General features: G+C 37.4%; 2 protein-coding genes across 2 annotated transcripts; both read left to right on the top strand.

The window, feature by feature from the left end:
* The first annotated feature begins 3,760 nt into the window (after positions 1–3,760).
* On the top strand, positions 3,761–11,462 carry LOC114465026 (protein mono-ADP-ribosyltransferase PARP11-like). The gene is made up of 7 exons (XM_028449751.1): positions 3,761–3,963; positions 4,052–4,154; positions 4,225–4,291; positions 6,699–6,762; positions 10,682–10,815; positions 10,898–11,049; positions 11,117–11,462. Exons 1-7 carry the CDS (start codon positions 3,877–3,879, stop codon positions 11,380–11,382), a joined length of 873 nt encoding a protein of 290 aa, XP_028305552.1. The 5' UTR covers positions 3,761–3,876; the 3' UTR covers positions 11,383–11,462.
* A 5,182-nt stretch (positions 11,463–16,644) lies between these two features.
* On the top strand, positions 16,645–20,142 carry LOC114465027 (protein mono-ADP-ribosyltransferase PARP11-like). Its single transcript, XM_028449752.1, has 7 exons — positions 16,645–16,878; positions 16,967–17,069; positions 17,140–17,212; positions 17,349–17,412; positions 19,035–19,168; positions 19,251–19,402; positions 19,472–20,142. Exons 1-7 carry the CDS (start codon positions 16,810–16,812, stop codon positions 19,735–19,737), a joined length of 861 nt encoding a protein of 286 aa, XP_028305553.1. The 5' UTR covers positions 16,645–16,809; the 3' UTR covers positions 19,738–20,142.
* Positions 20,143–21,155: the final 1,013 nt, after the last annotated feature.

Genomic DNA, 21,155 nt, shown 5'->3' with positions numbered 1-21,155 from the left:
GTCATGAAAACGTCTCTACCTCTACTTTTAAAGCCAGGCTTCAGTGGACCTCCCCCACCTTTCCATGAAAGGTTCTACCAACATGTCACACTGATATAACCTTGTTGTGTCCCTTTGTGTCGTCCGCGAGCATCTTCATGTGGAACTTTGTTCATGTTTTCAAAGGAACTGAACTTGAATTTTTTACAAAAGTTCTTTGAAACCTGAACGTGATGATGTCTTTGTATTCCTCCAGGGCGGTAGTTTTCAAACTTTAGGAGGGGCCACATTTGGATAATTCAATGCTAAATTGCGTTGATGGGATGGAATCTGAATTTAAAATTAGGGATCAATTTTTCCATTGTGCATCATTTATGAATTAAATAAATCAAGCATGCTTTGAAGTTTGAAAAACACTGTTTTGATGAATATGTTGTCAGTCTTTTCACAATAAACTTGTTGGATAGCTAAAGTGAATGTATCTTACTACACGTGTGTGATTAAATTCATGCACGTTAAGGTTCTCTGCTGAGATGCTGGAAGCAACAAAATAAATTGTATGTGTTGTAATCACAAAGCCTCAAACAGCCGTCAGCCTTCTTCATGTCTCTTGTCATTTCGTGTTTGCGCGTCTATCTACCTACCAATAAAAGCAAGAGAGTTATGTGCGTGTGTGTTTGTGTTTGTGGAGCAAATATCTCCCTGACGCGATATCTGTTCCGCCTGAAACTTTGTCAACGGCTTCCAAATACCACAAGTGTGTGCATCCGTTATTTTGGAGTAATTTGGTCATTTCAAAATGTTTATTTTAATTAGTTTTCCCGGAAGGCACATTCACGTTCACCCAGAAGTGAAACCTATTCAGCGTTTGACCTCAGTGTGAGGGGGCGCTAGCGCACCATCTATATCTATTTCAGAGATTGGCCAGAGCCAATCACAGTGGCGGGCTAGAGTCACGTGTGCGGCCAGCGCCAATCGCTCGCTGAAGACCTGGGTGCAGGCAAACGAGCTCCTGTGGATTTCTCTTTCGTGGAAACATACAATGGCCGCTGCTGTGTTGAAAGCAAACGGCGAAAAATGCTAATTTCTCCGCGGATACGGTATTATAAACGCTGATATCTTCACCTCGTGCTATTTAACCAAATGCACACCTTGAATGTCCACGCTGAACTCACACAGAGCCGTTTAGAGAGAGAGTTGCGACATCTGAAGAGTTCCCAGAAGTTTCAAATAGTTCCCGCGGGTCCGTTTTTTTCTTTTTCTTTTCTCTACACACGCATGTGCATGCGCTTGGCTAATGCGCATGCGTGTGTGTGAGAGAGAGAACCCACGGAGGAGATGGAGAGTCTCACACGGTAACCAGGACAGGTAGTGAGTCACACACACACACACATGTCAAAACAAACCCTCACCACACATAAGGTATTTACAATAAAAATATACTAAAGGAGTAAAATAAAACAAAAAATGAAATATTGATACAAAAAGTACACAAATAACAACAGAAATGCGCAAAAATATACCACAAGGCAACAAAAACACACAGTTACTCCAAAAAACATACATTACAGAAATACACACCAAACAACAAAAATATGAAAATAACTCAAAATACACAAAACTAAATATTTACACAAAAAATACACAAAATGACAAACATAAATGCACAAAACTACACTAAAAAGATACAAAAATACACAAAATGACTCCAGAATCACACTACAACGGCAACAGAAAACTATAATTATACAAAAAATGCACAAAAAGACATATGACAATATATATATATATATATATATATATATATATATATAAATGAATAATAAAAAAAATACATTTATCATGCACATGTCCCATAGAATTAAACCAGGGAAATTGCACACGTTATTTTACTTTGCACCCGCAAATATACCCCTTTATAACACTACAAAATACAGAGTATTTACACCTCTTTGTACATCCAACATACTATATATAAATAACAGGTCTACACAATTAATAATATTAATTCTTAATTTGAGTTCAAATGGAAAGAACTGCCTCAAAAGCAGTGATGATGTTACTATGTTTTAAAAGTCCCACGGGTAGACATCAAAGGCTAACTGTGGTTATTGAAGTTTGAATAAAACTAACAGACAAACACGAGTTATGGGTTAAATTAAAAGATCCGAACAATATGAATACATACTTCCGACGGGCACTGTTCTAGTCTTATAATAAAAGCAAGAAAGGTCTGTGTGTGTGCATGTGTGTTTGTGGAGCGAAAATCTCCCCGACACTGTCTGTTCGACCTGAAACTCTGTCAACGGCTTCCACATAGTTTCTTATGTGATGTAGTTCCTGAGATATTGGAAGCTGAAAATGGAAGAAAAATAAGGACGAGCAAAAAAAGACACACCTTACTAAAGTGGCCATATTTCAAGAAGTATTCAGAATCAACAATAATCACAGAACAATTGATAAAAATGTCAGGATTTTTTAAAACTGAAGTGCGTGGGCCACATGTGAAAGGACATGGAATGATGCATGTATTACATGTGCGATCAAACACGCATATTGGTGATATGAAGAGAGCAATAATTAGCATCTGACTGCAGTCAGTGTGTGTTCGTCCCTTCTCCCATAGATTTGAAAAGGCAATGCATAAATTCTGTGATTTCGACCATAAAAATTTTTGAAATCATTCAAAAAGTGGACAAATTTACATTTTTTAGGATTTATTTTTTTGCTGAAAAGTTTGAAAATTAGGCCCTATGTTCCCACAGTCCAAAAAAACAATGCAGAACACCTTTAGGAGTTGTCCTGGACCATACAGACAGTGTTTTAGAATATTGTAAACCATCATGGCTTTGTACTGCATCTTGTTCATGTGCTTATGGAGCAGAGAACCATTGGACACTACAGGCAAGTACTCCAAGCTGTCAAAGTGGCCATCAGACAAGTAACCCACCACAATTGGTGCCCTCAACTTGTCATCTGCGACTTTGAAAATGCCCTGAAGACAGCACTGGAAACGGAGTTCCCTCAAACCATGGATAGGTGGGGAACCCCTAACTACCAGGGGTAGAGATGTGGAATTTCTGGGAACATTTGGCCTAATTTTGAAAAATATCTTGGAAATGTGGGAACATGGGGCTGTGGGAATATAGGCACGCTCCCAACCTAATATGAGCATTAGCCTAGCACTGGCATTAACCTAGCATTAACTAAGCATTAAAAAAGATTGAACATTTTTGAAATAGGTTAAAAAAAATTGAAAAAAGTTGAAATAGGTCAAAAACGTAGACGTTGGTTGAAAAAGTTAAAATTGGTTGAAAAAAGTTGAAATGGGTTGAAAAGGTTTAAATGGATTAAAAAAAATGTTGAAATTGGATGAAAAAAAAAGGTGAAATGGGTTGAAGGTTGTAACTGAACATGTTAAAGGTCGAATGGTCCAAATCGGTTGAAGAATGGCTGAAGATTAAGGACTTAACAGTTGAAAAAGCTGAAATTTCCAATAGAAATAAATGGGAAAGAAAAAATGTAATAAGTCAAAAAAATTAAAAGTTACAAATTATAAAAGCGATAACATAATCTCGGGTACTTTCCAAATTTTTTGATAGCTTATTTGTCATAATCGGACAAACAGTAGGAGGAGTTCAGGTAAACCGAGAAAAAAAATGGATAATAATAGTGAGGATGCCTCCTGCAGCCTGTTTGGTTTGTAACACTGTATTAGACAAACATAGGCTGAATCTGGATTTATCTGCATCAGAGGGTGTGTCACTCTACAAACCATTTACATGAGTGACGCACACAGAGTTCTATTTAGTATCTGAGTGCAGGTTACCTGAGGCTTTACCTTTGGGATTTTTCTCTATTCTAATCTGTTTTATCTTTTCTAGGGCGATATCTACCATGGATGAAGAGGAACCTATGGACACTTCTGAAACGCAGTTTTATTGGTATTTCTTGGCAGACTGTCAACGATGGCACAGATTTGAGGTAAATGATCCCCGATTTAAATCTATGCAAAGCCAAAGGGCTCTAAGAGAATGCTGATTTCTTGTTCTTTTCTCCATTTGTCCTTTAGGACCATCCTATAAACCCTTTTAGAAGTGAAGAGTTGGAACAGCTTTACCTGAGAAACATATACCACCTCAACATAGGCTTATTCACCAGCATCGATTTTTCAGGTGTTTCAGTTTAAGCTGCTTACATTTGCCTCTAAAATATTTGACAAATGTTTTCTGTTCTTCTACACAGCTATGATATATAAAGACACAGGGAAGGAAAGACGTATCAAGCGAAGTTCCATCATTATTGATAAAAGGTGAATTGAAAAAGATCTCTGAATGTGAATAGCACACACATGCTATACACCTTTTCGGGGTGACAACATCATGATCAGTCCATCCAGGTGTTCCAGAATGGCCTGCTATTTACAAGTAGGGTCGGGCACCGAATGTCCGGTTCCAAAACCGTTACGAAGATGTTTGCATTTTGGGTTTTTTATTTTCGATTCCTAAATGCCCTCACCAGTTTGTTCTCACGGCTTGCTCCATTGGTTTAAGCAGGGTTTGCATAAGGTGCATTCAGAATGTGATTGTAGCGACTGCTGTTTGTGTGTGTGTGTGTGTGTGTGTGTGTGTGTGTGGAGCCGCTGACCATAGGCTGACAGGGGGGAGAGAGAGCGCTGATTACTTCTTCTCCGGCCGTATCATAGACAGCGCAGCTTCTACGGTTTAAATGATGAACTTAGGGAGTGACTAAAGGATGAGTTCACTCAGAATGTAGGCTTATTCAAGTTAACAGCTTTAATTTAGCCCCGCTAAATGAGGAAGTGTAGGACAGTCCTCTGCTGCTGCCGTCTTTCTGTAGCGGGGGAGGGGCTGCTGCCTCGGCTCTTCAGACAGTGACGGCCGGGGGAGTTGTTGCTTTTTTTTATGATTATTTTTTATTGATACGTGCACTCCATACAACTATTACAATATATACAGTTCACACATTTACCCATTCATTTATTAATAATAACAATGCATACATTTTATATAGCGCTTTTTTGGACACTCAAAGTCTCTGTACACAATTAAGGGATTCTTTTTCCACTCCACACTTAGTGGTGATAAGCTATAGCTGCCCTGGGGCAGACTGACGGAAGCAAGGCTGCCAAAGTGTGCCATCGGCCCCTCCGACCACTCACTGACTCACGCACTACATTCATTCTAGGCAATGTGAGTGAAGAGTTTTTATTTTAGTCTATTTTCTTTTTAAAGTTGTGCAATTTTTGTGGCTTTAGACTCCAATTACATTTATGTGTATAATATCCCTACAATATAAACAAGCTCAAAATATAACTATTTTTTATAGTTTCTACTCTCTGTTTCTACTGTATCCATAATAATAATAATAATCTTTCTCAACAAAAACTGTTGATTGATTTGTCACATGACTACTCCAGGGTTTGAGTTTGGGCTGCAGCTCTTTGTTTTTTAGACTGCTGCCAACTTGTTTCTAGTGATATTTCAGAAAGTTTCAGTTTCAGTCTTTGTAATTGAATACCCTAGTTACAGTACAGCAACCAAATTAAACTTTTTTCAAATAAAAAAAATTCTCCTGTGAAATCTGTGACCTGTTGACCTTCACAACTCAAAGAATTGGAATCGAGAATCGTTTAAAACAGGAATCAAAATTGAGAATTGGAATTGGAATCATAATCGTTAAAATCCAAATGATGTCCAACTCTATTTACGAGTACCTCATTAACAGCCCTGGCGTCTACACAATGGAGAAGATGAGGACTTACTAGGCTTATGTATGTGTTTTTGTGCCTATATAGGCCTATGTCATCATGATAATTGGCTTGTTGTGCGATGTGGCTATGCTAGGCTAGCACCGCTTATAATATAATAATAATGATACAGTCTAAATTAAAATATAAATGGGTATATGAAGCACATTTATTTATTTAATATACTTACAGTTCATATACAAGTCAATGCATTGCATATTTATTGTTAATTTCACATTGCTTGTCTTTAGGTTAGACATTGAAATTTTCTTTTCATTACATATTTTATTTCAATTTCTCATGCGTACTCGTGGTTCTCTGACATTCACAAACCCGGCATGAAAGCCCTCTAGTTAGGCCTAGCCCTAGCTAGCTAACTAGCCATAAACATTTCAGTCATTACTGAATAAATTACAATTTAAATGTAGGATAATTCATAATCAATGTCATAAAATGAGTCAGGAAGAAATTAGATCCCCAAAATACACAACCTAGCATTAACAAAATGTCTACTGCAAACATACAGTACGACCACTTTGGTTTTGGATTTTGGGCTCCATGTAGTTCCATCGTCGTTTGATTGGCGTTTGTTGGATCCATAATTTCTATTTCTGGCCTTTTTCTGTCAAATGGTATTCTGTAGAAGGCTATCTTTTCCTTCAGGCAGGCATGGTTATAACAGCCAAATACTATGCAGGATTTGGGCATTATGCGATAAAAATCAGCCAGACTGCAAGATCTCCACCATGTTGTCAGCGGTAAATAGCGGTCGTCAGGCAAATGTATAACCCTCTTAAAATGGCAGCACGCGTTGCTAAGTCAAGTGCTGATGTCACGCGAAAAGGTGTATTAAATGCGAAGTGAGTCATTGTTCTGTTCTTCTGTTTGTGAAGAAGTGAAACCAAAACTGGCAGCACACTAACTTTGACTTTGTTTTTCCTCTTCAAAGCTGCTCCTGTTTTACTGCTGCTGCAGTTTTTTGGGAGAAACTTGATCCTACGCGCTCATATCAGGTAAAGAATAGTCAAGAATATGTCATATCAAGTAAATAACTATGACTGGAATATATGGGCATAAAACAGGGCTGCCAAGTTTCAGAAAATGACAAGAGTGAGACTTTAGTGACCTGATGCGTTCCGGCGAAAAAAAAAGTGTCCTTTTCTAACTTGGCTTTGGCCTGTTTTAAAATTGATTTCTACCTACCTCCATGCCAGCAGCTCTCCCTGCACTGTGGCCTCCTAATGCTAGTTTTAATGAACCAGAAATTAGAAATGAAAACTAACAAGAATTTTGACAAAATACATTTATTTGTCAATATTTCATTTCAACCAACTCTCAATCATTTAGCTGGGGACATGTCTCCTGTTGTAGGTGTTTGTTGCAGATTTTGATGCCTTGATGAGAGAGGCAGGGGGATCCCACTTAAAACACTGTGGCCCAAGGCAGTGCGACCTTTACCCCAGCTCTCCTTGTCTGCAACAGAAAGGAGGTCATTAAAAAGCTAATCGTGTAAAAAATATTAAAACATCAAGTCATTTTTGATTGAATGAATGTCATAGCAGTAGACTCCATGTCCATAGAAAGACACTATTACATGCAAAAATAATCATAAGAACAGTTCAAATGAACATTAGATTAGACAAGGAATTTGTTTCATTTACTATGTATTTATGCTGATATAACCTATAAGTACGGTGGCTGGGAAGTGTCAGGTGAATGCATTTACAGAAACGAACACAAATGCAAAAAGGTCACAACACAAATGCAAAATGGCCACAACGGAAGTGTTTCCGACGGACCGGTATTATGATATGATAGCCTAATATGAAAAATATAAGAGTATCCTAATCATGTCTTTTTCTTGTTCTTCTCTATTCTGGCGGGTTAAAAACATCCGCCAGAAACGTGTCCATCTGTAATACCGGTTCGTTGGAAACACTTCCGTTGCGGAAACTCGGTGGCTGGGAAGTGTCAGGTGAATGCATTTAAAGAAATGAACACAAATGCAAAAAGTTCACAACACGAATGCAAAATGAGAACAGAGAAGAACAAGAGGAAGACATCGAAACAAGTATGAAAGTAAGTCAAAGTTGATTAGGATACTCTTAAATGGGAGCTTTAATTCCTCTTTAAAGTGGAATAAAAGTTAATTCCTCTTTAACCTAACCTTGTAAACACTTAATTCCTAATGCTAATTTAATTCCGAATTAATGCCGAATTAAATTTAATGCCGAATTAAACTTAATGCCGATTTAACTTAATGCCGAATTAAACTTAATTCCGAATTAAACTTAATGCCGAATTAGGTGGCTGGTTTATTCCGTTTTTAATTCCGAATTAAATACTTGCGGCGATGACGCGTTTGGTGACAATGTAATCCAACATGGCCACCCGGACTAGAGCCGACATAGTAATAATAAGAGCCTTAAAAGACATGGATCTATTGAAAAGAGTGGATGGACGGAGGCATAAACGTGCGGAAATTAACACAAACACGTGGACTTATTAAACACACACGGCGATCAGAAAATGGAGCAGGCTTCATCAGACGGGTGGTACTAAAACTCGGAGACAGAGGAAATGCGTCCCCATACTGCTGCACAGGCTGTAATATCACCAAGTTTATCATTTTACCTGTTGTTAGAGCTACTATCTTTACCAGGAAGCAATTATTTATTACTGGTTATTGTTTATGAGTTTTACTGGGCTTTATTTACCGGTAATTAGGTCCTATTTTTCTTCGCTCCGTGGACCAAAATGTGTTATTGTCCGGCTTCTGCTTCAAAACTACAATCAAAATAAAAGTGAAAACAGTTCTCATGTGTGGTCTTCTGTGTTACAGCCGACAATAAAAGGTTTGTTGTGTGTGTTTTCCCGATAGACGAGATACGTCACATTTGCCCCCTGTCCAATCAGAGCTTTCCCAACCCCCAGACCTAAAACCGAATTAACTAAAGCCGAATAAACCGGCTTCCCATGTGAACTTCAGTTCGGGAATTACGATTTCCATGTAAACATAAAGCAGAACACTCATGAATCAAAAAACATCATGTAATCGTAGCCAGTGGCACAGTTTCTGTCACGCAGCATTCAGCGGCAGTCAGGGCAGAGGCGACACCTTTGTGGAGCATAAAGTTAAAAACTAAACCAAAATTAAGAAAACTGAACAAAAAAAACGACAACAGCGGCACTCGGTTTAATTTTATGCAGCCCCCAAAATAAACGTACAAAATGACGGAAAAATACACAAAACAAGAGCAAGAATAGATTAAAATAAAAAATACAACTTTGCAGGAAAATACAGGAAATGCACAGAAAATACTCCAAAAACTACTACAAAAATTAACAAAATGACAACAGTAATACACAAAATTACCTAGAAAAATATACAAAATTACAGAAAATGACAATAAAAGCACACAAAAGCACAAGAAAAACACAAAAAATGACTCTGCAAACCCACAGTACTAACAAACAAGCAAAACGACAATAGAAATACACAAAAATACTCCAAATAACACAAAATGACAGCATAAATACACAATGTGACTGCAATAAACATATTTTACAGGAGAAATACACAAAAAGACTACAGAAATGCATAAAATGCTTCACAACGAGTAAGACAACAACAAACATACACAGAATGACAGAAAAAAACAAAATTGCTATAAAAACGTTTTGTTCTTTCCTGTCATAAAGCTCAGATTGGTCATTATTCTAAATGCTGACATGAATGTTGATCATGTCGCCCTGCTTTCTGCGAAGTGTCTTGTGAGAACATGTGTTATGAATTGGCGCTATACAAATAAAGATCGATTGATTAGTTATTTTGAGACGTAATGGCCTCTTTCAATGGTAAAATCAAGAAAAATGAAAAACAAGAACCAACAGAAGAAAGTTCACTTGTAGTTCTAAACATATTTAAGGTGTGTTTTTTACTAACTTTTCTTCTCTCCCATGAGGTTATTCTTCTCCTGCAGCGTCCATTACAATTACATGCAAATGGCCAATTACTCAAATTAGGCAATGACATCATTTCTGCCACTGCAGCCAAAATCTCACTCTTGACTGAGTTCAAAACTTGAGAGCCCTGCAAATACTAATGCTAACCACATGCGTAACAGTTATTTTGAGGCACCTAAACAACTTTGAAACGACTTTAGGAATGCTTAAATGTCTAAACTCAGCGTTGTTAGGGGATCCTCCACTGTTTTTACAAATGTGGCCTAATTAGAAAATCTATGCCTAACAAAACGCATTGTTTTGCACCATATTTGTTTTATAGCATTTTTTAGTTACACCAAAGCCTGTAGATTCATATTGAAAATGTTGTTTAGCAGGATTTTTTCTAAATACTTATTTTAAATAACAAGAAAATACAGTAAGGGATAAAATCAGATAGTTTTTAAATAGGCCAATGGTGTTGATGTAGGGTTAGCTGTGTGTGTGTGTGTGTGTGTGTGTGTGTGTGTGTGTGTGTGTGTGTGTGTGTGTGTGTGTGTGTGTGTGTGTGTGTGTGTGTGTGTGTGTGTGTGTGTGTGTGTGTGTGTGTGTGTGTGCGTGTGTTTGTGTGTGTGTGTGTTGGTTTTTCTACCCTGGTGGGGTCCACCTCCTGAAATATCACTCACGAAAATTCAGGTTTGAACTTTTTCAGTGAGTGTTAGATGTTTCAAGTGATTTGTGTGTTCCCTTAAATTTTTCATGATTTTAGAAGTTAAAATCAGATCTGTATGACCTTCAGAAAGGGTGGATCCCATAAGACACCATTCTGTCATTGGTCCTCACGGTGTGATAAAAACGGGTATGTGTGTGTGTGTGTTTGGTGACTGTTCTTTTGTTTCTGTTATGTTTCTTGTTTATTATTATATATGCTATAATAGCACTGTTTGTGCTTAATATTTATAATCTGAGTTTGGTTTTGTTTTATAGTTGATCCCATTGACTAATCAAAGCGATGAGTATCAGACAGTGGAAAAGTTCACGAAAAACGAAAGGCTGTTGAACAATGACATTTTATCCATCAAGAGAATACAGAATCTGGACCTCTGGGAGTTTTACTGCAGGTAGAACTGTCTCTAAATTTGGCTTTTGTTTCATTGATTTATTATAAAAATGTCACTTCTGCCCATTTTTTTTACATTAAAGGAAAAAGATACAGTTAATGAAGATTCATCAGGTCAAATACATTGAAGAGAGACGACTTTTTCATGGGACAAGTACAGAAAATATGGACAGCATTTGCAAGTACAATTTTGATCTACGACTAGCTGGAAAAAATGGCCACAAATATGGAAAAGGTAATGATGTGACAGCCCTTTATTCGCAGGTAATTGTAAACCAGTATAACAGACGTTTCTCTTACAGGGATATATTTTGCCAAAAATGCATCATATGCAGACCGCTACAGCAGAGTAGGCATGCTACCAGGTACATCATGGGGCTTTTCCACCAAAGTCATGTTTTTGGCTCGAGTGATTGTTGGAAAATTCACATTGGGACACCGCCATTTTATAAAACCTGATGATGGAAATGATTATCAAAGTTCTGTGGATAACATGACTGATCCACATATCTTTGTCATTTTCGATTCTTATCAGATATATCCAGAGTATCTGATTGAGTACTCATGAATACAGCATAATCAACATAAGCACACCAGAAAGTAGGGGTGTGAAGAAAAATCATTTCACGATATATCGTGATTTTTTGGGTGCCGATTTTAAATAAAAAATAATTTTTTTTTTTTTTAACACTTTTTTTTCCTCATACTTTTCAGGCCATTGGGTTCAGTGACAGAGAGCACTATGCATTATGTATAGACATTTATGTATTGCAATATATCGTAATATTGTGATAATGTCGTATCGTGACCCAAGTATTGTGCTGTGTGTTGTATTGCAACTTTCTTGCCAATACCCATCCCTACCCTAAAGTGGTTAAAGCTGTTACAGTGTCATCTACACTGTAACAGCTAAATTCATCATGGCATAAGGAGACATTTTTACAAACACAAACTTCAACTTCTCTTTACACGAAAGGAACGCTCCAAATGCTTAGAACATTTGGTATTGTTAAATGCTCATTTTAATTGTATTTTAGGTTTTGATTGTTGCTTGGAAAACTTGTGTCAAATAAAAATGTCTATATACACATGGCCTTTTGGGTTTTGTTTTTTGTTTTGTTTTGTTTGTTTTGTTCTGAAGAAATTCTTTGAAATTCCTTTATAAAACCTTAAAAATAGAAAATAAATGATTATTTGAAAGAGTAAATGTAGGATTTGAAATAATATGTGAGACCTAAAAGACAATGGGATATTGTCCTCAATATAAAGCAAGTTTATATATATATTCAAACCTCCATATGCATATTCAGACCTTCATATATATATATTCAAACTTTTCTTATGTATATTCAGACTTTCATATATATCAAATGATTTTTTTTTAAATCGCGATTAATTGCACGACTTCCATAATGAACTCATGATTAATCCCTAATTAATCGCATATTTTTCAACTTTATAATACTCTATAAATATATAAACATAGGAGTGGACCAATATGCTTACACTATGCAAAAATATTTATTAATGCAACATTTAAAACTCAGCCCAACAGGAATCATCAAATGGGCACATTAACATGAATTCAAAATGGACAATGTAGTGTCCAACTCAACATTTGGAAAGAATTATTAAACATTCAGTTTTCAAAGAGCTTAAAATAAACAATTGATCCTTCTGCATCACAGCAGAGACATTTTTAATTTTTCATCTAAACATATCACCTCAAAGCAAATAGCACACATTATGTTTCACATGGGTAGAAATAAAACATAACCCAAAATCCTCCCTTTGTAGCGCTCCACACATCTGGCAATAATGTCTTCCTTTTCATCAGATGAAGAGTCTGGGGCAAACATCAGAGCTGAAAATTTCTTCTGTGGTTGCTGGTTGTTGTGGCTGTGTAGGCCTCTCCAACCCCCCTGAGCAAAGCAGTGATAGCACACTACATCTCAGCCCTTTCTGGTCGGTTCATACATTTGAGGTCCTTAAACAGAGGATCCAGTGCTGTCGCAACCCTAAACCAAGAAATGTTAATTTTTTCTTCGTGTTTCTCCATGTCCGTTGAGAAGGTCTCCTTGAATCTAGCCATGTAAGCCGGGTCATCCTCAGAGCCCTCCATCACTCGTGAAGGATGACACATTGCCGGCAACACCAAAGAGCAGGAAACAAACTTCTCTCCTCCTTGAGGTTCAGATACATAACTGCAATGACAATAAAAACACCTCAGTTCAGATAGCAGATAGACTAGTGTGCACACACACTTTGAACAATAAAAAAAAACACACCTGCAATGCTCCAAGACTGTCTTCAAGTTCTTCAGTTTCTCCAGTTTGGCTGTTGTTGGCATGGTGACCTTGGTTGCATGTAGGGCCAGTGCATCTCTCAGTGGAGCCTGATTTCTAAGAATGCGCTTCATCATTTAGATCAAGCTTTAGAGTCCATCACAGCACAGAGATTGCCTTAGTAAAAGTAACCAATGATATCATCTTAGCCTCAGAGAAAGGGTTCATCTCGGTTCTGGTGCTCTTGGATCTCAGTGCAGCTTTCGATACAGTGAATCATCATTTATTGCTGCAGAGACTGGAAAGTTTCTGGAATGTTTTTGGGATTAAAGAAACAGCGCTGGGTTGGTTTAAATCCTACCTATCAGACAGAACTCACTTTGTTCATGTTAATAATCTCTCCTAAGCACACGCCAGAGTTAATCATGGAGTTCAACAAGGTTCAGTTTTGGGACCAATACTCTTTACATTATATATGCTTCCACGAGGCAACATTTTCAGAGAACATGATTTACATTTCCATTGTTATGCAGATGACACACAGCTCTATTTGTCAATAAAATCAGATGAAACTCATCAGTTATTAAAACTCCAGGTTTGTCTTAAAGACATCACATCCTGGATGAGCTGTAACTTTCTCCTTCTTAACCAGGATAAAACCATAGTAATTCTATTGGTCCAAAGCACCACAGAGAGAAATTATCAGAGCAAATAGTGTCTCTGGATGGCATTACTCTGTCACCCAGCACCACAGTAAAAAACTTAGGTGTTATTTTTGATATTGACTTATCCTTTAATTCTCATATTAAACAGATTTCAAGGACAGCCTTCTTCCACCTCCGTAATAGCTCTAAAATCAGGAATATCTTGGCCCAGAGTGATGCTTGTCAGGGCAAAATTGTTAGTTATGTTTATTAACATATTTACTCATAGACCTTATTCTTTTTAAGGCTTTAAGTTGAAACTTTTCATTTCTGCTGTCTCATGTTTTCTGCTCTCTTCTCGAGGTCAGCTTCCCAAAACACATCTTATCCCTCAGACATGGAGGCATCACACACTCACATGCCTACACACACTGACATAGTCACACATACACACCCAATACACATCCATTCATACACACAAACACCATACACGCACACACCTCCAACACTCACGACAATCAGGAGATACCAGAGAACTGGTTGTTTTGACCCAAAGAAGAAACTGTCTCTTTTCACTCTCTTCTTTCACCTCCTCTGTCCTCTTTATCTCCTGGGGGGAGGAGGGAGGGGGACTGAGGGGGAATATACGTGATGAGTTAGAACTGTGGGCCACTCGATCATCGGACGTCCGTCCGAGGTGGTCACTAATTTTGTCCATCTTTGTACTCTTTTTTTATTTAGTTTTATAATAAACCTTTTTTATAAAATCATCAATGCCTCGCCTGGACTCCATCACTCAACCAGAGCAATAAATCATGTCTCCAAATGAGGTCAACCGCAAATTTGCCATGACATGCTGAAAAACAAATCCTACTCCCTACTTTCAGGATGTCCCAATAACTTACTAAAAAGTCTCCAGTTAATTCAGAATGCTGCAGCCAGAATACTAACTGGAACAAACAGGATAGAGCATATTTCTGCAGTATTGGCTTCCTGTAAAATCAAGAATAGAGTTTAAAATCCTCCTGTTAGCATACAAATCTCTGCATGATCAAGCTCCTGTATATCTTAGAGACCAATTAGTGCCCTCTTGTCCGTGCAGAACATTCCGTTCTCAGTTTGCTGGTCTTCTGGAAGTTCCTAATGTGTCTAGAAGTAGAACAGGTGGAAGAGCTTTCAGCAACTAGGCTCCTCACCTTTGGAACCAGCTTCCAGTCTCAGTACGGGAGGCTGCTACCCTCTCTACCTTTAAGGCTAAACTCAAAACCTACTTATATGCTGAAGCGTATACCATATATTAGCATTAACTTAACCGCTAGAGCGGATATAGGCTCGTCTGTGAACGGTCGCATTTACAGTCCTTGGAGTCGCTGTTAGATTTCATATAAACGGGAAGAGAATGAAATTCTGATGAAGCTGGTTATGATTTACAGTCTGCATAAACAGGACTGAATCATAACATAATCTAACCGCTAAAGCGGACATGTGCTCGTCTGTAAACGGTCACATTTACTAGTTCAATAAATGGGAAGAGATTCAAATTCTGATGTAGCTGGTTATGATTTACAGTCGTTCTAAAGAGGACTGAATAGCCAGTGTTGGGAACGTTACTTTAAAAAAGTAATTAGTTATAGTTACTACTTGTTCCAAAAAGTAACTGAGTTAGTAACTAAATTACTCTATAATAAAAGTAACTCATTACCAAGGAAAGAAACTATTTGCGTTACTGTTAAAAAAAAAAACGTTGCTATATGTCAAAGAATTCAGATTTTTTAGATGCGTGTGTCGTGAGGTGCTTCATTAATTTTGAGTTGCTTACAACAGATGTCGACAAAGTCTTCACTCCTGGATATAATGAACACTTCACATGCACGTTGTTGCCTTTGACCACAATTAATTTAAAGTAGTGTTTGTATCGCCACCTTAAAAATGCCAACTTTTCATCAGACTGATCCCCGCTCGCCATTTATGCTGCTTCATCAAATCTGTAGTGTGTGTGTGTGTGTGTGTGTGTTGCGTGTGCTGGCACGTGTAAAAACAATGGCTCTGATTGGCTACCATGGAACATGACGCCGCCTTAGCCAATCATAATCGCTCACCTTGTTTTTAACCCACCTCCTCACTACAGCTGAGTATGAAGCCAGTGGTGCTTTTGGATCACAGTTTATTCAATCAATGCATGTAACGCACCGCATTTAACGTTCCGTAATGATAACGGCATTGTAACGGCGTAAAAAGTCCTTAGTTAGATTACCCCGTTACTGAAAAACAAACGCCGTTATTTTAAATGCCATTATTCCAAACACTGATCATAACATAACATAACCGCTAGAGCGGACATGGGCTTTATAATAAATGCTGACTAGGCCACTGGGAGTGAGGCCCAAGGCCAAGGCAGGCTGACTTGATAATACTGTATCATGTTTTTCTGCAGTCAGTGCCTTCTCCTCTCCCTTCTCTCTCTGCTCTGTTTCAGGTGTTGTGAAGCTGATGATGGCAGTTCCTGATCAGTGGTTCACAGCTCAACTAGTGTGAGACACTCTGATGTTCTATCTCTCTATCCTGTTCTGTTGGTCCTTCTGTCCACTAACCCCAACCAGTCGAGGCAGATGTCTGCCACCTCTGAACCTGGTTCTAACGGAGATTTCTTCCTGTTCAAAGGGAGTTGTTTCTTCCCACTGTCACTAAATGCTTGTTCATGTTGGGTTTTTTCTTTCTTATTATGAATTTTATATTTTGATAAGTGCATTGAGATGACTGTTGTAAATTGCGCGATACAAATAAAGTTGAATTGAATGGAATTGAAATGAATATATACCATAAGAGCAGTAATGCAAATAATAAGTCAGCAGAGATCACTTAACACTGTATTAGACAAACAGGCTGAAACTAGATTTATCTGCGTCAGAGGGTGTGTCACTGTAACCATTTACATGAGTGACACATACAGAGTTCTATTTAGTATCTGAGTGCAGGTTACCTGAGGCTTTTCCTTTGTGGTTTTTATCTATTCTAATCTGTTTTATCTTTTCTAGGGCGATATCTACCATCCATGAAGAGGAACCTATGGACACTTCTGAAACGCAGTTTTATTGGTATTTCTTGGCAGACTGTCAACGATGGCACAGATTTGAGGTAAATGATCCCCAATTTAAATCAGTGCAAAGCCAAAGGGCTCTAAGAGAATGCTGATTTCTTGTTCTTTTCTCCATTTGTCCTTTAGGACCATCCTATAAACCCTTTTAGAAGTGAAGAGTTGGAACAGCTTTACCTGAGAAACACTTGCCACCTCAACATAGGCTCATTCATCGGCATTGATTTTTCAGGTGTTTCAGTTTAGGCTGCTTATATTTGCCTCTAAAACATTTGACAAATGTTTTCTGTTTTTCTTCACAGCTATGAAACATACAGACTTCAGCACAGGGAAGGAGAGAAGTATCAAGCGAAGTCCCGTCATTATCGATAAAAGGTGAATTCTCTGAATGTGAATAGCACACACATGCTATTACATGAGAAATGAGTCATTGTTCTGTTCTTCTGTTTGTGAAGAAGTGAAACCAAAACTGGCAGCACACTAACTTTAACTTTCTTTTTCCTCTTCAAAGCTGCTCCTGTTTTACTGCTGCTCCAGTTTTTTGGGAGGAACTTGATCCTACGCGCTCATATCAGGTATAGAATAGTCAAGAATATGTTGTATCATGTAAATAAATGACTGGAATATATGGGTGTAAAGTTCCTTGTGGTGCTATAAACTATACAGGCCTGTGTGGATGTCAGCTGTGATAATCATCAACATAATCTCTATAATTTAGATGTATTTTATTTATTTAATTATTGGATTACTTTATTAGATTTTATTTTTTTTGCCTGTAAAATGCCAATAAAATACAGTAAACAGATTGGCCTAACCCTTGTTGCCTTTATTGGGGTTCAGCCCAATAAATCAAAAAGTTATAACATCGTATTCATACATAATTTAAACACTGAAAGCTGTTGAAATGTAATGTGACACAGCACTTGCCTAAAGGGTGGTAATATTGGATTGCTCGTGCTAACCACATGCATTTAACTGGTTAAACTTCTTGAGTAATGCTTAAATGTTGATACGTAGCAGTGTTAGCATTAAAAAGCTGTATGCTACAAGCAATTGGTTCCCAAAAGCTAACAAATACTAATGCTAACCACATGCGTAACACAGTTATTTTGAGGCACCTAAACAACTTTGAAACGACTTTAGGAATGCCTAAATATCTTGTCACGGCAAATTTGCGGTTGACCTCATTTGGAGACATGATTTATTGCTCTGGTTGAGTGATGGAGTCCAGGCGAGGCATTGATGATTTTATAGAGTACAAAGATGGACAAAATTAGTGACCGCCCCGGGCGGACGTCCGATGATCGAGTGGCCCACAGTTCTAACTCATCACATATATTCCCCCTCAGTCCCCCTCCCTCCTCCCCCCAGGAAATAAAGAGGACAGAGGAGGTGAAAGAAGAGAGTGAAAAGAGACAGTTTCTTCTTTAGGTCAAAACAACCAGTTCTCTGGTATCTCCTGATTGTCGTGAGTGTTGGAGGTGTGTGCGTGTATGGTGTTTGTGTGTATGAATGGATGTGTATTGGGTGTGTATGTGTGACTATGTGAGTGTGTGATGCCTCTGTGTCTGAGGGATAAGAAGTGTTTTTGGAAGCTGACCTCGAGAAGAGAGCAGAAAACATGAGACAGCAGAAATGAATCGTCTCAACTTAAAGCCTTAAAAAGAATAAGGTCTATGAGTAAATATGTTAATTAACATAACTAACAATTTTGCCCTGACAGTCTGTACTTAGCATTGTTAGCATTAAAGGGATCCCCACTGTTTTTACAAATGTGGCCTAAAACCTTTGAAAAATCTATGCCTAACAAAACGCATTATTTTGTGTCTTAATCGTTTTATCGCATTTTTTAGTTACACCAAAGCCTGTAAATTCATATTGAAAATGTTGGTTAGCAGGATTTTTTCTAATGAAGTGACTTAAATACTTATTTTAAATAACAAGAAAATAAGGGATAAAATAAGATAAAGACTTTAAATAGGCCAATGGTTTTGATGTAGGGTTAGCACATAGCAGGTTAGCTACAGGTGTGTGTGTGTGTGTGTGTGTGTGCGTGTGCGCGTGTGCGCGCGTGCGTGCGTGCGTGTGTGCGTGTGTGCGTGTGGTGACTGTTCTTTTGTTTCTGTTATGTTTCTTGTTTATTATTATATATGCTATAATATAATATTTATAATCTGAGTTTGGTTTTGTTTTATAGTTGATCCCATTGACTAATCAAAGCGATGAGTATCAGACAGTGGAAAAGTTCACGAAAAACGAAAGGCTGTTGAACAATGACATTTTATCCATCAAGAGAATACAGAATCTGGACCTCTGGGAGTTTTACTGCAGGTAGAACTGTCTCTAAATTTGGCTTTTGTTTCATTGATTTATTATAAAAATGTCACTTCTGCCCATTTTTTTTACATTAAAGGAAAAAGATACAGTTAATGAAGATTCATCAGGTCAAACACATTGAAGAGAGACGACTTTTTCATGGGACAAGTACAGAAAATATGGACAGCATTTGCAAGTACAATTTTGATCTACGACTAGCTGGAAAAAATGGCAACGTATATGGAAAAGGTAATGATGTGACAGCCCTTTATTTGCAGGTAATTGTAAATCAGTATAACAGAGACGTGTCTCTTGCAGGGATATATTTTGCCGAATATGCATCATATGCAGACCGCTACAGCAGAGAAGGCAAGCTACCAGGTGCATCATGGGGCTTTTCCACCAAAGTCATGTTTTTGGCTCGAGTGATTGTTGGAAAATCCACATTGGGACACAGGCATTTTATAAAACCTGATGATGGAAATGATTATCAAAGTTCTGTGGATGACATGACTAATTCAAAAATATTTGTCATTTTCGATCCTAATCAGATATATCCAGAGTATCTGATTGAGTACTTATGATAATAATCAACATAAGCACACCAGAAAGTGGAAATGACACAGTTACAGATAAAGTCATCATGGCATACGGAGACATTGTTACATAACAACAAATACTGAACAAAGAAACACAAACTTCAACTGAAAACTCAAAATGCTTTGAACATGTGGGATTGTTAAATGCTCATTAATTATATACTATGGGCTGCTTTTGGTGCAGGTAACCAACTTATTTATTTTTTGCAATTTAAAAAATATGATGGATTCAGGTGTTAGAGCCTAGGACGATAAGTACATTTTAGTTTTGGGGGGATTTTTACACAATATATAATAAAATAAACAAAATGAAAATATTACAATATTTTTGATTCTTTCCAATTTTAGGTTTTGGTTGTTGCTTGGAAAACTTGTGTCAAATAAAAATGTCTATATACACATGGCCTTTTGTTTTGTTTTTTTGTTTTTGTTTTTATAAATATATGAACGACTTTATATATATATGTGTGTTTTTATATATATATTTGAAAGACTTAATATATATATATATATGAAAAACCCGGACGCCATTTTTGTAGTCATTTATATCGTTCGAGGCAGAAGACATTTTTTCAATCGTTGTATCAGCTCCAGCTCAAACTCATGTTCTCTCACCTCTTCTGTGTCGAACGATTCTGAGTAAATGGGCAAAAGTTGTAGACAGAGGCTGTTAGGGGACGTTGTAGAGAAGTGCTATATACAGTATATATATATATATATATAAATAAGAGCTGTAATGCAAATAATTATTCAGCAGAGGTCACTGTTAACAATATTATGGGCTTGAACCACTCCTGCCTATTGTGTCCTGACGTAGACTGTATAATTTTAAAGATTGTTTGGTAATCTGTTCAAATACAACCTAAATAAATACATAAATGAAAATAATCAACACTAGTTCCAGCGAGATTTATTTTGTCTTCTTTTTGAATAGTATGTTAAGTTGAGGTTTCGTTTATTCACACAAGGTTTTTCATGAAATGTTTATCTCCTGACATGTTTCTACTGTCCAAAATCAATCTCAATGGAACTATTACATGGAAGTCAAGTGAAACTTCAAAGTATCCATCAAAGGCGATCAGCAGAACTCCTCTGACGTAGACTGGCTGTTGACAGTCCAAACATGTCAGCAGATAATTATAATAATAATCAACACTACTCAAATCTGTGTTTGACAGTGATAATAAAATGTAAAAAACTTTATAATTGTGTTATATTTGGTCTCCACTTTAACACTTCCATATTGAGATGAAGCCATCCTGTCATTTATTTGTCTGGACGAGGGTTTTTGTAATTTCATTTGTATGTTTTCACTCGTGTGTTTGTGCGTGCTCTCCTTATGTTCATGTGTAATCCAACACCAGAGCACACATGCAGTCAATGTGTGAACGGCTTCTATCATC

This window comes from Gouania willdenowi, chromosome 6, assembly GCF_900634775.1.
Source record: "Gouania willdenowi chromosome 6, fGouWil2.1, whole genome shotgun sequence".
NCBI classification, from domain to species: domain Eukaryota; kingdom Metazoa; phylum Chordata; class Actinopteri; order Blenniiformes; family Gobiesocidae; genus Gouania; species Gouania willdenowi.
The sequence above is the reverse complement of the archived record's forward strand: the minus strand, read 5'-3'. Positions and strand labels throughout refer to the sequence as shown.

Excerpts from the sequence above, each read along its gene's own strand:
- LOC114465026 (XM_028449751.1), top strand. The coding sequence starts at position 3,877 with ATGGATGAAGAGGAACCTATGGACACTTCTGAAACGCAGTTTTATTGG. Across the intron at positions 4,155-4,224 it reads CACCAGCATCGATTTTTCAG|CTATGATATATAAAGACACA; the intron begins GTGTTTCAGTTT and ends TCTTCTACACAG. Across the intron at positions 4,292-6,698 it reads TCCATCATTATTGATAAAAG|CTGCTCCTGTTTTACTGCTG; the intron begins GTGAATTGAAAA and ends TCCTCTTCAAAG.
- LOC114465027 (XM_028449752.1), top strand. The coding sequence starts at position 16,810 with ATGGACACTTCTGAAACGCAGTTTTATTGGTATTTCTTGGCAGACTGT. Across the intron at positions 17,070-17,139 it reads CATCGGCATTGATTTTTCAG|CTATGAAACATACAGACTTC; the intron begins GTGTTTCAGTTT and ends TTTTCTTCACAG. Across the intron at positions 19,169-19,250 it reads CTCTGGGAGTTTTACTGCAG|GAAAAAGATACAGTTAATGA; the intron begins GTAGAACTGTCT and ends TTTACATTAAAG.